The sequence below is a fragment of the Dromiciops gliroides genome, chromosome 4, assembly GCF_019393635.1.
Source record: "Dromiciops gliroides isolate mDroGli1 chromosome 4, mDroGli1.pri, whole genome shotgun sequence".
Classification (NCBI taxonomy): Eukaryota; Metazoa; Chordata; class Mammalia; order Microbiotheria; family Microbiotheriidae; genus Dromiciops; species Dromiciops gliroides.
Window position 1 is genome coordinate 447,031,648 of NC_057864.1, and position 20,273 is coordinate 447,051,920.

Genomic DNA, 20,273 nt, shown 5'->3' on the forward strand with positions numbered 1-20,273 from the left:
CTTATATAATTATAGAGTTGACCTCCAGCTCAATGTCAGTGGTCATCTAATCCTTAACCTCAGTGGTCATCTAATCCAACCCCTTTTTACAGAGAAGGAAATGGAGGCCAAGAGAAATAAAGTGATTAGGAAATGTAGATAGGAATCATTAGACGTGGGCTTTGAATACAGGAGCGCTTAGTCCAGACCTAGTGCTTTTTCTATTGTGCTTCTTAGGAAAGTCTTGTTCTTGATATTAGAATTGTTGATGATAAATCTGTACTATTGTTCTTCACCTGAATTTTTCTGAAAGTCATAGTCAGGGGCAGGAAATAGTAGGACCACAAAGAATCCCGGAGACTCGTTTCCTGTAACAGGTGTGCACCTGGGTACGATCTATTCTTAGACACCTTCTGATGAAATGTCTTGATTGCTACCCTGAAGATGGGCATTTCTTGATCTTTCTCTTCCTTCTCACCCATACCCCATAACCAGGAACATGCAGCAATGGCCCAGAGAGTTATGGGTGGGGTTTTTAAGAATATGGCCAGGGAATATAATGATTCAAGACAATTCCAAAGGATTCATGATGAAAAACGCTACCCATATCCAGAGAAAGAACTTATGCAGTCTGAATGTAGATCAAAGCATACTGTTTTTCACTTTCATTATTTTTTTCATGTTTTTTTTCCCTTTTGGACTGTTTCTTCTTTCACAACATGACTAATATGGAAATATGTTTTATATGATTGCACATATATAATCTATTTAAAATGCTTACTGTCTTAGGGAAGGTGGGAGGTGAGGGAGGGTGAGAATTCAGAACTCAAAAGTTTTTTTTAAATGAATGCTAAAAATTGTCTTTACATGTAATTAGAAAAATAAAATACCATTAAGGAAAAAAAGTATATGGCTTGCTCTTTCCTCATATAAGATTCACTTTCTTATTTCTAAGACACCATAGGTGGTCCCCATGGTCAGTTGGACCAACTAAAAACAATGTTTTACCCTTTGATTTAGTTCTTTTAAATTTGAACTTCTGTTAGTCACACATCTACAACTTACTTGTACAGACATTTTTAAAAAATCTAATTTAGGACAGCTAGGTGGTGCAGTAGATAGAGTGCCAGGCCTGGAGTCAGGAAGACCTGTATTCAAATCTGGCCTCAGACACCTTGTTTGCCTCAGTTTCTTTATCTGCAAGATATTTGGAGCAGGGAATGACAAACCACTCTAATATCTTTGCCAAGAAAACCTCAAATGGGATCACAAAGGGGTCGGACACGACAAAAACGACTGAACAACAACAAATGAAAGACTCTTCATTTATCTTTATTAAGTGTCACGTTTTTAGAGCCTATCACTTTATCTAAGTGTGGAACACAGTATAAGCAAATGAACCATTGTAATGGATGAGTAAGGAAGAAAATTAGCAAGAAATGCCTATCTTCAGGGTAGTGATCTTGATATTTCATCTGAAATAGACTGAGGACAGGAATGAGAGATATTACAAAGGTGTTATATTACATATATAAAGTGTATGAGAGATATTACCAAAAAATAATTAGCAGGACTTGGTGACTGATTAGTTATGGGGCTGAGGAAAAGTTCTTCATCAGGAAGAAATCTTTTAAAAATAAAATTCCCAATATATTAAGTTCAGAGCGGAGAAGTCATTGTACATGAAATCCCTTAATATTATTTTTCAGTGTAGTTTCCCCAGTGAGGTCAATCCCTAAGTTTAAACAAAATATAATATGACATTTACCTTCAGTAAAGTGATCTTCTTTGGTTTTTTCCATTTTAGGGAAAGACTGCAATGAAGACAAAATTATTTAAGTAAGATGAATGTTTAAAAACCAAAATACAATCCAAATATTATTATTTTTTTAAAAAGCAGTTTATTCTGTCAAAATTGAAAAATTGTATGGAAAAAATTCTTAAATGAATCAACAGCATTCTATAATTCATTCAGTGCCTTTTTCACTCAGGTATTGCTTTCTCTTCAATGATTTAAAAAAGGACTGTTATTTTTAAGGTATATATATATATATATAATATATTTATATGTGTACACAGATGTACATTACATGTTTCCTTCATATCACAATGCAGTTATATACACATATGCATACATGCACGTGTATGTACATACACACGGATATACCTATATACGTACACATACATACATGCACACACACAATATAAGCATATACATACACATATGCATATACACACAGGTACATATATGTTGTCTATACATATACATCAAACGCTGACTTCCTAACATATACGTATATATTGCCTTCGTAAGAATGAACAAAACCACAGGATTTCAGACTTGGATGGGATGTAGGAAATTAGTTTAAACCATATGTGAAGATGAAATCCCTTCCACTCTAACACCAATAAGTGATTATTGAAGTGTTGCCTGAATATATCTACTGCATGGAATTTACTGCCCCCTTACAACTATACATCTTTGCACAGCTTTAATGATTAGGAAATGCTTCATTACATTGAGTTAAAATCAGCCTCTCTACAATGGCTACACATTGCTCCTCATTCTATCCTCCGTGGCTATGTGAGAGAGAGAGAGAGAGAGAGAGAGAGAGAGGGAGGGAGGGAGGGAGGGAGGGAGGGAGGAAGGAAGGAAGGAAGGAAGGAAGGAAGGAAGGAAGGAAGGAAGGAAGGAAGGAAGGAAGGAAGGAAGGAAGGAAGAAAGAAAGAAAGAAAGAAAGAAAGAAAGAAAGAAAGAAAGAAAGAAAGAAGAAAGAAAGAAAGAAAGAAAGAAAGAAAGAAGGAAAATTAATGCCTCTTCCACATGACAGCAGCACCTAGGGGCAACTAGATGGTACAGTGGATAGAGGGCTAGCCCTGGAGTCAGGAAGACTCATTATCCTGAATTCAAATCTGGCCTTAGGCACTTACTCTCTGTGGGACCCTGGGCAAGTCACTTAACCTGTTTGCCTCAATTTCCCCATCTGTAAAATGAGCTGGCAAATGAAATGGCAAACCACTCCAGTATCTCTGCCAAGAAAACCCCAAATGGGGTCATGAAGAGTTGAATAAGACTGAAACAACACAACCACCACAATGAGCACGTAACAACCATATTTGAAAACAGCTAGCATGTCTCCCATCCCCCTATGCCTTCTTTCCTCTAGACTACACAGCTATATTTCTTTCAACTTGTCCTCATATGGGATAGTCTTAAATCCCTTCGTCCTCTTGTTTGTCCTCTACTCCAGTTTATCGGCCTGCCTGCCTGTGGTGCTCAGAGCTCACCATGGGCTTTCAGATACGATATGACCAAGGCAGAGACCAGTGTGATTCTCTCCTTTTTTGTTCTGAATGCCAAAATAAAATTACACTAGCTTTTTTTTGGCAGCCAGATAACATTGTTGACTCAATGAGCTAGAGACTCCTGAACTGTTTACTTCCAGCTATTTCTTCCCATCCTGTAATTGGTCTTCTTACTGTTCCTCACACACAACACTCCATCTTCTGGTGTCTTTTCATTGGACTTTCCCTGAAGCTTGGAATCTGGAGGTTGGGAGGCTCACATGAGATAACGGATATAAAGCACTTTACAAACCTTAAGGTGCCATAAACATTCCAGTTATTAACTATTATTATTATTGTTTTTGTTATTACTGTTACTATTAGCCTCTAGGCAGTAGGCCTCCTGGCTGTTGATGACTTAATTCCCTGAGCCTCCTACTACATTCCTTCTGAGCTCAAGCAATGTCTAGGGGATCAGTACAGGATGCTGGTAAATGTTTAACAATGAGATTCCCTAAAAATGTAAATTTAATTAATATTGATGTAATGAATATAATTTATCATCATTATTTATTTATTAATATTATTTAATATAATGTTGTATTATAACTAATATATATTTTTTGTTTTTTGTTTTTTGCAGGGCAATGGGGGTTAAGTGACTTGCCCAGGGTCACATAGCTAGTAAGTGTCAAGTATCTGAGTTCAGATTTGAACTCAGGTACTCCTGAATCCAGGGCCGGTGCTTTATGCGCTGCCCCACCTAGCTGTCCCTAATATATTTTCTAAATGTATCTATATTAATCTATATTGTTAAATTTTCTTAAGTCTTGACAATCAACAAAATGATAAATAGAGTCCTGATTTGTAGCAATTGCCTGTTTTTGAGGGGGTAAATACTCACGCTGAAAATTTAACAGTCAGCTCTTATAAGACCACTAGAGAATTTTCCAGCACACCCCAGCCTTGGGTGTTCTCTCTCCTCAGATGCACCTACTTGCTTGCCCGACTTCCTTCAAGATTCAGCTCAAAGCTTACCTTCTTTGGGAGACTTTCCCCAGTCCTGCTTATATAGTTAGTGCCTTCCCTCTGAGGTCACGTCCCAACTATTCTGTACATATCTTGTTATGTGTGTAGTTCTTTCCCTGTTATCTCCCTCATTAGAATGGGGGCTCCTTGAGGTAGGGACTATGACTTTTGCCTTTCTTTGTATCTCCAGAGCTTCCCAAGGTGCTTGGCATATAGAAAGTGATTAATAAATGCTTGTTGACTGGTTAATTTTTTTTAACATTTGGTCCATTGTTTTATCCTGTGAAGATATAACCTGTTAGCTTACTGTCATTTGCATATTTGAGAAACCTATTTATCTGAGCTTTGTTTCAAGCTGCTGATAAAAATGTTAGGGACAAGGGTCTCTTTTCTCACCATTTAAAAAATTTTTTATTTTATTTTATTTTAATTTTCACTAAATAGCTGTTTTTCTGAAGATAGTGAAAGGCATGGAATACAAAGACTCTCCAGAGAATTTACAGCTGAAGAGGAGACCCTAAAAAAACCTGGAAGTTCCAATGGGATGTTTGCAGATATTGGAAGAAATGAGAAATTTTGTGGAAGAGGGGAGAGAATGTGTTTATATATACACAGATACATACACACACATACACACATACATATATGTTTTTTGCAGGGCAATGAGGGTTAAGTGACTTGCCCAGGGTCACACGGCTAGTAAGTGTCAAGTTTCTGAGGCTGGATTTGAACTCAGGTCCTCCTGAATTCAGGGCCAGTGCTTTACCCCTTCCACCACCTTGATGCCCCCACTGTGTCATTAATATTACCAGTGAGGCTTTCCTTTGGCACATAGGACATCAAACAATGATTCCACTTAAAAAGAACCCATTTGTACTCACCATCACCAGCTTGAGCAGGTCTGCAGCATTGCCTCGCTCCTCCTCTGTCCTTGAGTCCTTAACAGTCATTTCCTGTAATTCATCCTCCTTCTTTAGGATGTGATTTATGTAATCCTAGGCCAACAGGAACAACAAAGTTCACGAAAAGGGTAATGATTTTTCTCAGCAATTAAACAAAGCAGACTTAGGTACCAATATTTGGAGCTTTTAGGGATTTCAGGCCTGCTGTCTGTGGGACATACTATTAACCTGATATCTATGGACCCTTTAGGGGAGAGATTTCAGGGGGCCTGTGAATTTGGATGGGAAAATATATGTATATCTTCATTTCCCCATAACAGAACATTCTCTCCAACAGAAATCTAGCATTTCTTTTAATTATTTAAAATATTTTTCTCAGGAGGCATCCTTAGATTTCACCAGATTGTTAAAGGGGTCCATGAAACAAAAAAGGCAAAGACCCTCTAGACTATAGTTTTTTTCACCTTTAGTAATCAATTTTCATTTATTACGGGAAAGAATATAATATACCATTTATACTATATATAACACACACAGATTTATAGCTATAGCTATATCTAGAGTTTGCTCTCTCTCTCTGTGTCTTTTTCTCTCTGTGTGTCTCTCTGTCTTTGTCTCTGTCTGTCTGTCTGTGTCTCTCGCTCTCTCTCATATATCCATAGCTGTTTGCATGCTGTCCCTTCTGCTATAATGTGAGCTCCTTCAGAACAGGAATTGTTGTGTAACTCTAGGCACTACTTTGCAGCTGGAAGGAATGCTCACCAGTTGTGAGAGCCTAGCTAAGTCACTTAACCTACTTGGCCTCAGCTTCCTCATGTGCAAAAAGGTCTGGAGAAGAAAATGGCAAACCACTCCAGTATCTCTGCCAAGAAAATCCCAACTGGATCAGAGAGTTAGCCATGAATGAAGCAAATGAACAACAAGAAGAAGCTAAGAACTTTTCATTTATCTTTATTAAATGTCATGAAGAGAGGGCAGCTAGGTGGTGCAGTGTATAAAGCATCGGTCCTGGATTCAGGAGGACCTGAGTTCAAATCCGGCCTCAGACATTAGACACTTACTAGTTGTTTTACTCTGGGCAAGTCACTTAACCCTCATTGCCCCACAAAAAACAAACAAAAATGTCATGAAGAGTTAGATATGATTGAAACAACTGAACAACAACAAGAGAACCAATACAATCCCTTTTCTGCATTGACAGGCTTCAGATACTTGAAGTTAGCTATCCTATCCTCTCTGTACCTTTCTTCCTCCAGAGTAAACATCCCAGTCCTCATATATGGTACGATCTCAAGGCCTTTCACCATCCTGGCCATCCCCTTCTGGGTCTTGTTGAAAGCAAGGTCTTTTTACTATCATTTTTACACTTGATCACTATGACATACTGCCTGTTAGTCATGCAGGGAGCTTTTCACTCTAAGGAAGGGTCTCTAAGTAAGTAATGGTAGAAGTGAGGGCTAGAAGTACAGGGTTCAATCACCAGTCTATTCTCCCCAGTAGAACAACTTTTATCTGTTCAAAATCCCTGAGTGCACTGGTATTAATCACACAAACAACAACATAGGCAGCCACAATGTTCTTCATAGCACATGGACACATATGGAAAAGATCATCCATATGGATGGCAAGAGGAATCTTGATTGGTAAGAAAACAATATTAATAAAGACTGGTTAGCCGCTAGGAAGGTCAGTCATCTTTCACTTCTTTCTCCTCCTCTCTAGCTGAGAGAGGAAGAGGAACATGAGTTCTGATCACCATCATCTTGTAATAGCCATCCACCAGAGTTCTGGAGGACATAGGGTGGAGAATCGGGCATCATCCAGAGATAAGATACACATGCTTGATTCAGCTGGCCACCATTCCTCCTCCAAGAGGGAAGAACTGCTTTTAAAAGAATTTGAGGTCTATGACATTAATTTTATTTTTCAAAAGGAGGAAGAAACAATGAGGAAAACTGCTACATAGACCTGATTAATAATTAATTATTCATTTTAAATTCATAATTAATTAATTTTCATTTATAATGAATAGGTCTGCTGATTGCTGATGGATAAACCTTGGGAGAAGTAATCACACCACCTTCAGGTTTGTGAAAGAACATAAGAAATCTGGGCACAGTCAGAGATACCTTCAAAATTATAAAAGGATTCAAAAGGATAGAGTCCTATGAATAAGAACTGTACAGGGAAATCAGGGTGAGAGAGATGGGAAGCTCTCAAAAAGAAAGTTCTGAAGACAGAAACACAAATTATTCAACTGAGAAAGAAGAGAGAACTGTCTAAAGTGACCCATATGTCTACCCAAGGCATTCATCAAACAGCTTAAACTTCAAAAAAGATAATGCACAGAAGATGAAAGGAAGGGAAAGCAAAAAAGAGCAAACCTGCAAGAGTGGCATGATCCTGTAAGAAGAATGTCAGGAGCATTAAAGCTAAGAAGGCAAGAAGGCTGGTGATGAATGGGAGGGACATCAAAGAGATTAAATACAAAAAAGAGAGGAGATTCTAGGGGCAAGGAGAAGTTTAAAGAAGGGGTAGGACCAATGAAAGGACAGTGGACAAAAGAGAGAAGTATCATCGAAAGTTTTGTTTTATCTTTCAAGGAAAATTATTTTTCAGACAGGGAAGGATAGAACAAAAGTGGTGCAGAGGGAATTGAAACTAATGATAAATGACCAGATGGTAAGACTGGCCTATTAAATCATACAAACAAGGACACAGGCAGCCACAGAGGTTTTCATTGATAATAAAGCACATTGACATACATGGAAAAGGACATCTTATGTGGATGGCAGGAGGAATAGCCTCTGTTTTTCTTTTTCTTAATGATAGCTTCCTTTTTTTTTCTTCTTTTTTTTGAGAACAGGGTTCAATCATCAGTCTATTCTCCCTCTGATCAGTAGAGTAACTCTGATCTGTTCAATTTCCTTGATGTAGGCCAGTTCACCCCTCCTGAGACAACCTGGTGGCCCCTCTTTCCAAAATGCTGACCATACCAACACTGAAATTAGTGTGGATAGCCAACTGGCTTAGCCCATTGCAGCTCTAGTGATTCTCCAGCCTTTCCCTTCCCAGTAGAAGAAATTATAATATGCTTACACCACCACATCTGGTATAGCCTCCTAAGTCCATTCTCTCTTCCAGTGTTTTCCTCTCTTTATTTTGTTCATTCAGGATGGTTGTGTCAAAATGATATTCCTGAAGCATGGTTCTGGGTAGGCCACTTCCTTGCTCAGGAAGCCCCTTTTTGATTCTAGATTGAAATACAAACTTCTCTGATATTTAAAGCCTGTCACAATCTGCCTGCCTCTGCATTTGTTTCACATTATTCTCTATCCTACATTCTACATTCCAACCATATTGTTCTACTTGTTGTTCCCCATATACAACATTCCATTTTCCCACCTATGCACCTTTGCACAGGCTGTCTCCCACGTCTGGAGCTCTCCCTCCTAACTTTTACTTCTTAGAATCCATTGCTTCCTTCAAAGCTTATTTTGGTGTCACCTCCTGCATAAGACCTTTCTTTACCCCTCAAATTACTTTGTATGTATTTTGTATTTGCTTATCAGTATAGATGTTACATCCCACCAGTAGAATATAATCTCTTAAAGGGTAGGAACAACTTTGTTTTTGTCTTTGTATCACCAATACAGCCTGGCCCTTTGTATGTAGTAGGCACTAAGTGAATACTTTTTGAATGAATGAGTGAAAAGAGAATTCCTGCTTCCCTTATTGAGTTACTGAATAAACTCTATCCTAGGTACTAGAAGAACTCTTAGAATTACCGATCCACTCTTAGTGACATGTGAAAAATAATGGAGAATAAGAGAAGTATCAATGTTACTGTGCTTTTCAAAAAAATAAAAGGAAAAAGTTGAATTTTCTAGCTATAGGCCAGTGTGCTTGATTTCAAAGCCTGGCAAAATTCTAGAAGACATTATTAAAGCTATTGTTATGTGAGTATTTAGAAAGAAAGCAACAAATAGGACAAAAGTGAAAAATGTTCAAAGATGTGGGAAGACAAGCATGCTTATACACTTGGTAGAGCTGTAAGTTTGTCCAATCATTCTGGAAAACAATTTGGAATTATGTGAGAAATGTTGCTAATCTTCTTATATTCTTTGACCCAGAGATTACATTACTAGGCACATACCTCAAAGTGATTAACAACAGAAATGTTCTGTATATCGTTGTTCATTCATTTCAGTCATGTCCAATTCTTTGTGACCCCATTTGGGGTTTTCTTGGCAAAGATACTGGAATAGTTTACCATTTCCTTCTCCAGCTTATTTTACAGATGCGGAAAATTGAGGCAAATGAGGTTAAGTGACTTGTTAAAGGTCACAAAGCTGGGAAGTGTCTGAGGTCAGATTTGAACTCATGAAAATGAGTCTTCCTGACTCCAGACCCAGCACTCTATCTACTGTACCATTTACCTGCCCTGTTCTGTATATACTAGTATATAGTCATAGCAGCACATTAGCAAAGAATTGGAAATAAAGTAGGGAGTCATTGAACAAATTATGGTATATGAATATAATTGGGTATTATTTTATTATTTAAACAATGACAAATGTGAGAAGTCCAGAGAAAAATGGCAAAATACAAAACTGAGACAGGGTGAAGCACCCAGAATTAGGACGATATACACAATGGCTACAACAATGTAAATGAAAAGAACAGACATGAAACGGTGCTGATAATGCCCAATCCCAACCCTGGCAAAGAGATGAAGCACTCTCCTCCTTTTGGGAGATGAGGACCTCGTAGTTCCAATTACCTTAAGGGAAAACTGCAGCTTCAGTTTCAGCTCATTCTTAATGACCTCATGCTGAATGAACTGCCGGACCTGGAGCACTTTGGGGCACTTTCGTATAGGTGCAGGTAGGTAAGCCAAGTGCATGGACCCTATGGATAGACCCTTCCAAATGTGAGTTCCAAATGGGGGGCCTGGAGTTTTCTTCTGTAAAAAAACAAAACCACCACCAATGATAAAATAAAACACCTTATTATGTAGATGTTTTATAGTTAAAATAATTTTTTGATCCCTGGCTGGTCTAGTATCTCCCCCAAGACATTTTGCTTGTTTTTTTGAGACTGGATTTCCCTATCTCATCTCAGCTGGAAGTGTGCCTATGCCAGTGTTGATCAGCATGGAATCTTTGACCTGCTCCGTTTCTAACCTTTCCTAGTTTGTGCCTCATTAGGTATTCTGAAGGCACTCCTCCCTCTCCCAGATACTTGCCTTATTGGTGCCGGAATAGGGTGTACATCTATCCCACCAACTTTAGTTCTGGTATAGCTGAGAACTCTTGTTCTCAATTGACCCATCAGCCTCAGCCTCCACAGAAGCAGTGATTATAAGCATAGGCCACTCACTCTGAGCAGCTTCCCTGATACATTTCACCAAGATTCCAGGTAGCTTGAAGTCTAGATGCTTGAGGAAAAGCAAAGCCAGTGGCATGTAAGTGGTTTCCTGGCAAAGCTGTGTCATGAAGAAGAGATTATAATTCAGTATTCTTCTAGGGCTAAAAAGTTTCCATTCCTCTCAGAAGAAATAGATTCTGTGGCAGCTTAGCACAATGCCTGGCATATAGTAAGTGCTTAACCAATGTTAATTAAATTGATTGAAGTGGCAGCCCTGAGACATAGGTTTGTATTATGAATAGCATATCTGCTCCCATAGCCATCTTCCTGTAGAGATACCTTGAGAAGCTATGCTTTTTTGAAAGATTTGTGACTGTTCTAGAGTTCCCTAGAACTCTCCTTGAGGTTTAACTAGGTCCTAAGAGTGTATTTAAATTGCTAAACCAGCTCCAAGATGCACTTAGTCCTTCAGCAAGCATGTAGAATAGTAAAGGCCATGTTAATGCTGACCCACATTTGTAGGGCATCCTAAATTTATATATGGTAGGCTGACTCATGACCTGCCATCCTAGCACCTATATGACCCAACAGTTTTCATTTGGGCATGTACCTGAGTTGGGCCATTCTAATACCTCTTTGTTTTAGGGGTGTTGGTAGAATTATATAGATAGATAGAGATAGAGATAGAGATAGAGATAGATAGATAGATAGATAGATAGATAGATAGATAGATAGATAGATAGATAGATAGATAAATGGATAGATAGATAGAACTCTAGATTGGAAGGCAGGAAATTGGTATTCATTCTGGTCTTCAGTCTGCCATTACTAACTAGCCAGATAACCTTAGGTAAGTCATTCAACTTTTTTGAACCTCAATGTGGTTAACTATAAATTAAGAGAGTTGGGTGACATAGCTCCAAAGATCCCTTCCAGCTCTAAATTTCTATGAGCTAACAAAATAGCACCCTCAAAAGCGTTTCAGAGGAAGAGAATCATTTCCCCCTTTATTCTCAAATACAGTTTATATAGAGAGTCTGTTGTAGATCTGTTGTTATCCACTGTAAACATTGTATACCTATGGGTGAAAGATTGAATAGAGGCTTCTCTGCAATATTATGACTAAATAGGGTACTGTATCCAGGGATGGCTATTATTTTTAGTTCCATCCTACCCACCAGATGCCTCTTCTTTTTTTTCCCCAACAAGACTGGGGATCCATGTTCTCAGCTCCAGCCTAAGTAGGGCAAATTACAAATGATTATAGATTTGCATCTGGAGGAATCTAAAAGGCCAAACCCTCCTCTCCCATCATGGTTTTTATCTTTTATTTATTTATTTTATTTTATTTTTTGCAGGTTAAGTGACTTGCCCAGGGTCACACAGCTAGTAAGTGTCAAGTGTCTGAGGTCAGATTTGAGCTCAGGTCCTCCTGAATCCAGGGCAGGTGCTTTATCCACTGTGCCACCTAGCTGCCCCATTTTTTATTTTTTTTAAGATAAGGAAATAGAGGCACACAGAGGTTAAGTGACTTCCTTAGGTTAAATTTCTATGTTGGGATTTGAAAGTAGTTCTTTTTAACTCCAGTCCCCTATCTGCTTGCCATGGAATAAAGGCATGCTGTGGAATAAAGGGCTTCCTTTTCTTTGATATTATTAATTCCCAAGGCTCATCCCATTGAGTTGGTGGGCTAGTAATGGAGAGGCCTACCACCTAAAAAAATTATAGGCACTCTTTGAAAAGATCATTTTGAAAGCATTCAGAATAGTATCATAAGAGGCACCTTCTTTAACTTAGGTCAGTTTTCTCAAAGAAATAACAAGCATGTTTAGCTGAAATAGTCTTCTAATATATCATGGAAACACTCCATTGTGATTAGTGCCAATGATTAAGCATTTAATTTAACCTTGTCGAAGATTTGTTGTTTCTCTTGATCCATGTTGGTTATAAGTGAGTTCAAATATATATATTTTTATAACAAAATGTTAAATAAGCTGGAAGGGGCCTTAGAGATAATTTAGTCCAACTTGTCATTTTACAGGTTAGGAAACTGAAAGCACCCAAAGATGAAGTGGTTGTTCTGAAGTCACAGACAGCTTTGGGGCACAGCAAAGATGGGAACCCAAGTGTCCTGGGTCTTGGTTCAGGGTCCTTTCCACTATGCTAATGATATCCCCTGTCTCCTAGTCAAACACATCCCTTTATTACAAACAATCTAATTAAAAAACAAAACTTAGAACATGTCAGTTACTTCAGGATGACTCTTAGAGAAGATTTAAACATAGAAATACTCTGGACATAAGAAAATCCCATCTGCAGACCCAGACCTATGTTCCCCTCCCTCTTAATTTTTTGCCTTTAAAGGGCCAGAGAAATAGTTGAAGCTTCTCACTCAAAATGTTTTCTTTTATCTTTGGGAAAACTTTATGAGGGAACTTTGCCTATTTGAAAATGAATAAAAGTCTACTTTCTTCTACTATACTCACAAACCTGGATAGGACATCCTCATATTATTGTAATGTGATTGCAAAGATATTTATCACATACTACATTTTTCTAAAATCGTCAATGAAAAGAAAAAGGGGAGGCATAAAAGAATTGAAATTGTGTGATAAAATGAAAGACTGAAGAATTCCTGAAGGAGGAACTAAATATTATTTTAAAAGTGGTGATTTAAGGAGGAGCTAGGTGGCGCAGTGGATAGAGCACCGGCCCTGGAGTCAGGAGTACTTGAGTTCAAATCCAGGCTCAGACACTTAACACTTACTGGCTGTGTGACCCTGGGCAAGTCACTTAACCCCAATTGCCTCCCTAAAAAAAACCCCACAAAAAACACAAAAGTGGTGATTTTAAAAAAGGGGAGTGGTGGCAGCTAGATGGTGCAGTGCATAGAGTACAGGCCTTGGGGTCAGGAGGATTTGAGTTCAAATCTGACCTCAGACATTTACTAGCTCTGTGACACTGGGCAAGTCACTTAACCCCAATTGCCTCCACCAAAAAAAATAATGGCAATTCTATTTGAGGGAATATTATTACCATATAGGATAGGATAATTTTTATAATGTAAGGTTATTCTATTTTAAGGAAAACTACTGACTGGAAATAGGACTACTCAGCATGGTTATATTTATGATATCTCAAAATACTAAAGGATACAACATTGGGCAAGGGTGATAAAGGTGCTGTTAATTGGTCAGGGTGGGTTCTCTAACATTTCATCATTTTAATTGGGCCATGAGAAGAAGGGTGGTGTGGTGGAGAGTTGGTAGGAAGTCCTGGGTCCAAATTATGCCTTTATCATATATTAATTGCACCCAAACTCAAGGCTTTAGGAGAACTGAGCTATTAGGGCATAGGGTGGGATGTAGGAGTGGAAAGAAGAAGCAGGGGCACCACCAATGCTTCACACAGCTGCTTTTCAGCACAACAACTTTGTACCTCAACTGCGGGGAAAGTATTCCAGGGTCTTGACTGGAGGTTGGTAGGAACAATAGTGTCTAATTCTTTCTTCATAATCCATGGAGACACTTCATAGAAAGGACGAAGAACGGTGATGCTCAGGGCACCTAAATCAAAGACAAGGTTTCAAAGGATCATCTTGGAATCAAAACTCCTCTGCAGAATTCAGTGGGGGCATCCTTAGAGCTTCCCCCATTTCTTTCCCTGAGAAATAAACCATCCTTGCCAAAACAAAGGAATGCAGTGTTTTTTTTGTTTGTTTTTTAGTGAGGCAATTGGGGTTAAGTGACTTGCCCAGGGTCACACAGCTAAAGTGTTAAGTGTCTGAGGTTGGACTTGAACTCAGGTACTCCTGACTCCAGGGCTGGTGCTCTATCTACTGCACCACCAAGCTGCCCCTGGAATGCAGTGTTAATGCAGAGTCCATGTGAGCCTTGAGAAGGAAGAGACAATTATCAGAGGACAGATAGAAAACCAGCTCCTTTAATTAGCAACTACAGTGAATTGTCCTACAGTTGGTGAGTTTATTTTTGTCAGTTGAGGGGTTGAGTGTGAGCTAAGCAGGTTGCTTAGGAACACTTCAAATCTAAATCTGGCTCTGCCATTAATTGATTATATGACCTCAGAGGAGTTGTTTATTATAAGTTTTCCAAAAATTCCTTTGTTTTAATGCTGCCTTCATTTCCAAGTAATGATAACTAGCATTTTATGGTGTTGTTGAGTTGTTTCAGTTGTGAAAAACTCTTCATGATCTGATTTAGGGTTATTATGGTAAAGATACTGCAGTGTTTTGGTATTTCCTTCTCCAGCTCATTTGACAAATGAAGAAACTGAGGCAAACTGGGTTAAGTGACTTGCCCAAGGTCAGTTAGCTAGTAAGTGTCTGAGGCCTTATTTGAAATCAGGAAGATGAGTCTTCCCGACTCCAGGTCCAGTGACCTAACCACTAAATCACCTAGTACCTTGAAGCTTTCACAGCATTTTATCATTTATTCCTCACAACAACTTTGTGAGTCATGTGCTATTAGTATCCCCATTTTATAGATGAGGAAATGAAGACTGAGGGAATGTAAGTACCTTGCCCAGCATCACGTGATTCTGAGGTAGGATTTGAATTCAAGCTTTATTTGTTCCAAGTTCAGAACTCTGTGCACTAAACCACCTAGTTACCCATAAATATATCTCTCTTCCTTCCTCTACCCAGAGGACAATACCTAAATTCCAAGTTCTTGAAATCTCAGTTTACTCACTCTGCAAAATAATAAACTTGTAATTCCAAATGAAGCCTAAAGAAAAAAAGTTATAGTTTGGGGCTTCACAAAAAAAAATTCATTTAAAACCTTCTCCATTTTCATTGTCATTCAGTCAACAAGTATTTATTGAGAAACTATTATTGACCTATCACTATTGTTTGGGATTGTTCTGGTTAACATGGGAGAGTTTGGAGGATAGATTTAGAACTAGAAGGAACCCCATAAACCACTAGTTCAACCCCCTCATTTTATAGATGGGGAAACTGAAGTCTATAGGGTTAAGTAACCTGTCCAAGGTCCCTAAGCTAATAAGCAGCAGAGCCAAGAATAAAACCGTTCCTATTCCCTGGTTGTTGTGGCTCTTCCTTCCTCAAATAACCTTGTATTTACTTTCTCAAGTGTGTGTTGTCTACTTCCAGCATAAAGAAGAAATAACGATAGCCTTTTGTAGTTGTTGTTTATCATGAGTACTATACTATACTATGCTACTATAATAGGTACCTAAATGTCTGCTGAATTGAATTGGGTGGTTGATGGTCAGGTCCTCTCACTCCCAACCCAATGTTTCATCTGCTATATAACACTGACAATATATATGGTGTAATATAAACTCTTTGAGGGCAAATGACTTATTTTAGTTTTTCTCTTCCTAGTGCCTATAGTATGGTCCTTGGCACATAGTAGGCATTTAATAAATGTTTTTAATTGATTGATTAACAGATATTATGCTTCCCGTTTTGTTTTGTTTTTTTTACAGATTATCCATTACTGCCTATAGCCAATAAACATTTAAATCTAATAAACATTTATTAAGCACCTACTATGTGCCAGGTCCTATAATAAGTGCTGTCCTGCACCTGAAAGAATAGGAAGACATGGCCAGCTCTGGGCTCTAGGTTTATGAAACATTGAGTGCATTGAGCAAAGTTAATTGTCCCAGAACTTCTCGGCTTCTGGATCCCATTTTTCCCCTTTCATCACTTTATTCCCCTGACTTCCTAACTTTCTATCTCCATCTCCTAGATCCTTTCTGTATAAGGTTATGTTCTACCAGCTCTGTATTTATTTCTGTAGTTACTTCTAAGACATCTCCTCCACTAGAATGTAAACTCCTGGAGGGCAGAGACTGGTTTTGCCTTTCTTTGCATCCCTAGTGAGTAGCACAATGTTTGGCACACAGTAATAAATCCTTCTTGACTGAGTGATTGACTGTTCTCTCCTCTCTCTTCTTTTTTCTTTTCTCTTTCCTCTCTCCTCTACTTTTCATCTCTCCTTTCTCTCCCCCCAGCCCTAATCTCCCACCTGAGTTCCATTCTTGTACCAACAGCCTACTGAATATCTCCATCTACTACTTTGAATTGACATATCGAATTCAGTGTTCAAAAGAGAACTCACTATCTCTTCTCCCACCTCTCTTCTAAACTTTCCTATTTTTTTGTTGAGACTTCACCACATTTCAACTTGCCCAGATTCTCAGCACCTGAATCCACCTTGCCTCTTCGCTCCCCCTCATGCATTGCTCAGTTACCAAGCCTTGTTAAGTTAACCACGCCCAGTCGTCTAGCATTTATTAACTACTCTGCACCAGTAACAGAACTAAATGCCTTCTTCCCTCCTCTCCCTTTCACTCACACAGTCACTACATATTGGTCAGGCTTGTGAATGAAGCAGATTATTTTTCAGTTTTGTTAAGGGTGCATTAGAGATGAGGAGAGATGAGTTAGGAAGCTATTAAAACTACCCTAGAAAAATACACAGACATCTGCACTCCAAAATATATTCCCCCAAAGATTCATGTACAGATAAAGAGATACAGATAGATGCTAGCTAAGCAACTATATGGCACAGTAGATAGAGGATTGGACCTAGAGTCAGGAAAACCTGAGTTCAAATTCTACCCTCAGAAGCTTACTAGCTATGTGCTAGTAAGTCTTAAGTAGCTAGCTCTGACTGACTCTGACTCAGGCTACTGAGCCTGAGCAAACCACTTAACTTCTATTTGCCTTAGTTACCTTGATTGTAAAATGAGAATAAGATTGTTGTAAGAATCAAATGAGACCATATATGCATATTACATGTAAAAGGAAATTCCTATCCTCTATTCTCTTTGGGAAGTCCATATCATAGAAGCTTGTGGAGAGTTCAGTAGGCTTCATTATCTCTCATTTGAAAGGAGGCCAAGGAGGTTACAGTAGGATGAGACCTGGGCTCAAGTCTGAGCAGCAAAGCTAATCAGGGAGACAGGAAATAAATGGTGGCCAAGAATTGTCCTTAATGTCCAGTTGTTGGACCTATTGATGTCCAATGTTCACCTGCTTACTATTCCAGGAAGGGATAATGGTCTCTACATTCTTCTTTGATTTCAATGTTGCCCATGATGTGAGAAGTAAGAATGCTCTTTCTGGTTGTCGTCCTCATCTACTCCATTTCCCACCCACTGAGTATTTATTTCAGGGCATTTGCTTATCTGTATCTATGAGCATGTCTGTCTTTGATTCAAGAGGTCTTTCCTACCTGGGTATTCTTGGACTGGCTCTTGTAGAACCGCAGTGGTTGATTCCCCATAAGCCAAAGATAGGTACTCTTCTATGTCACTGTTCCGAAGAAGTTCAGTTCCTGAGCCATCAGCATAGATAACAAAAAACCTATTTAAGGAAACAACATTCAGTTAGTTGAAGGGCACAGTGAAAATATCTCTTTCAATTTTAAAATTAAGATTTCTTGGCTGTCTTTTAAATTACTACCTGGGGACGTGTTCTCCATAAGTCTGAAGAGGATTTTTTTCTACTTTATCAGGCAGTAAACTGTCATAATCCTCACTTTCCTCCTCTATGGTTTCCTCCTCCAAGCTTGCTTCAGGGATGACAGTTGATATGGTGCCATCAACCATGACCTGAGAGTAAAGTGATTTATAGAAGTTGATGAAGGATTTGATTTGAAACGAACATGCTATCAAGATTTCTGTTTGCTCAACTTGAGAAAGTATGTGATCTTTTTACTCTGGGGAAGCCCTGGTTTTTATTTAGCTAAGGTATTCTTGATGGCAACCAACTTTCTTTTTTTTTTTTTTGTGGGGCAATGAGGGTTAAGTGACTTGCCCAGGGTCACACAGCTAGTAAGGCAACCAACTTTCCTTGTCAAGTTTTATTAATTTGTAATTTTAAGTCAATATAGTTTGAACAGCTGATTTGAATTGATTTGGGGAACAAAGAATAAACAGGCTGGATCAAACCTACTTAATCTTTATTCAAATGCAAAGTAGATGACCTTATATAAGGGGTGTGATTTCAAGGGTACTGAAAAGATTCCACTTCAGCCCATCTCCATCTCATCCTCCCATCATTTTTCTACAGCCTGCTCACCAATACCAAAAATTCTACTATTAGAGTTTTATTCCTTTTACCTAGAGGGTCAGGTCCTAACATATGAGAGGTACTAAGTAAGTGCTTATTGAATTGAACTATTTAAAATGCAAATGCCCCTGAGAATGGTAATTCTTTAAGCCAATAGTGTCGATAAAATAAATACCTGCTGGTCAAATATTTAATTAAAACAAACTATGTTGTATTGTATCTTTATTTATTTTGTTAAATGTTTCTCAATTACATTTTAATCTGGTTCTGGCTGTGCTCCAGAGTTGATGCCTCTGCTTTAAATTATCATCCACAACTTGTACTTCAATTTCATCTCTTGTCTTGGGGTTTGCAATGTTGTTGTTGTTGGAACTTTGTTCTTAAAGAGGAGTAAAGATATCACAAGGGCGATGTCTTGACTTGCTCATGAATTGGATTTGAGGCAGAGTTGCTCAAAGTCATCAGCCTCACTCTCAACAACAACAACAACAACAATAACAACTTCAACCTCAACTTCATCTTTTGTCTTGGGGTTTGAATTGTTGTCATTGTTCCTTTGTTCTGGAAGAGCACCAATGACATCACAAAGGTGAGGTCTTCACTTGCTCATGTGTTGAATTTAAGTGACTCAGAGCTAGGCAAAGTCATCAGCCTCACTCTCTCAACAACAACAACACAACACAACAACAATTTCAACTTTTGGATAGGGAGTGGGACAAAGGACACTGAGTAGCTCTGGAAAGGAGAACAATGAAGGGAGGCCAAAGTTTGGATACGGAGGGCAGAACTAGGAAGAGTTGGTGGAAAATGACAGAGATGCAGATTGTAGCTCTACATAAAGAAAAATTTCCTAATAATTAGAAATTGTCCAAAAGTAGATTGTGGAAAGGGGTGGGCTCTTCCCTGGGGTGGACTGATAAATGTTTAACAACCTGAACTCTGAGAAAAAGAAATGTATGCTATGTTTAATCTGTATGATTAACTTTTTCTCCATGACTTAAAATCTAGACAACTATCAAAATAATATATCAAGATGTGATTTGTAGCATTAGGTAATGTGTAAATGTTCACACCGAAAATTTAACAATGGCTCTTTCCAACTTATATGAGCTAGCTCTAGCAGCACCTAACCCCGCCTTCTTCTTCAATTGAAGTTTTCAAGCTGAAACTTGATAATGTTGGAGGTGGAATAGAGAAGGGATTTTTGTTCAGATGATACAGGTTCGATTAAATAACTTCTGGGATTCATGCTGACTATGAGATTCTATTCATGATTCTATGAGTTGAGGGCATCCTCCATTTTCCCCAGTTCTGCTTCTGACTCTCCTGACTTTCCCCCCTTTCTCCCATGTGAGCCCTTTCCTTTCCCTCCCCATATTTTCTGCTCCCTTTTATGTGTTATTTCTACCTATTAGAATGTAAGTTCCTTGAAAACAGGGACTTTCTTTTTGTTTGTACTTTTACCCCAAGTACTTAGCAAAATGTTTGACATATAGAAAATACTTAGCAAATAAATAGTTATTGACTGCTTGACATAGCTTTGCTTAAGGTCACACTTATTGTTGTGGTGGTGGTAGTTGTTCAGTCATATCTGACTTTTCATGACCTCCTTGGGGGTTTTCTTGGCAAAGATACTAGAGTGG

At 38.5% G+C, this 20,273-nt stretch overlaps 1 protein-coding gene across 1 annotated transcript in view; it reads right to left on the reverse strand.

Annotated features, from left to right (window-relative positions):
- Positions 1 to 20,273, reverse strand: part of SPAG17 (sperm associated antigen 17) — a 265,493-nt gene that overhangs the window by 34,261 nt on the left and 210,959 nt on the right. The window contains exons 33-38 of the mRNA XM_044004478.1: positions 18,022 to 18,170; positions 17,792 to 17,922; positions 14,004 to 14,131; positions 9,979 to 10,161; positions 5,175 to 5,288; positions 1,748 to 1,793 (exon numbers count right to left, since the gene is read on the reverse strand). Coding sequence (XP_043860413.1) covers positions 1,748 to 1,793; positions 5,175 to 5,288; positions 9,979 to 10,161; positions 14,004 to 14,131; positions 17,792 to 17,922; positions 18,022 to 18,170 — 751 coding nt within the window. The remainder of the gene's footprint in view (positions 1 to 1,747; positions 1,794 to 5,174; positions 5,289 to 9,978; positions 10,162 to 14,003; positions 14,132 to 17,791; positions 17,923 to 18,021; positions 18,171 to 20,273) is intronic.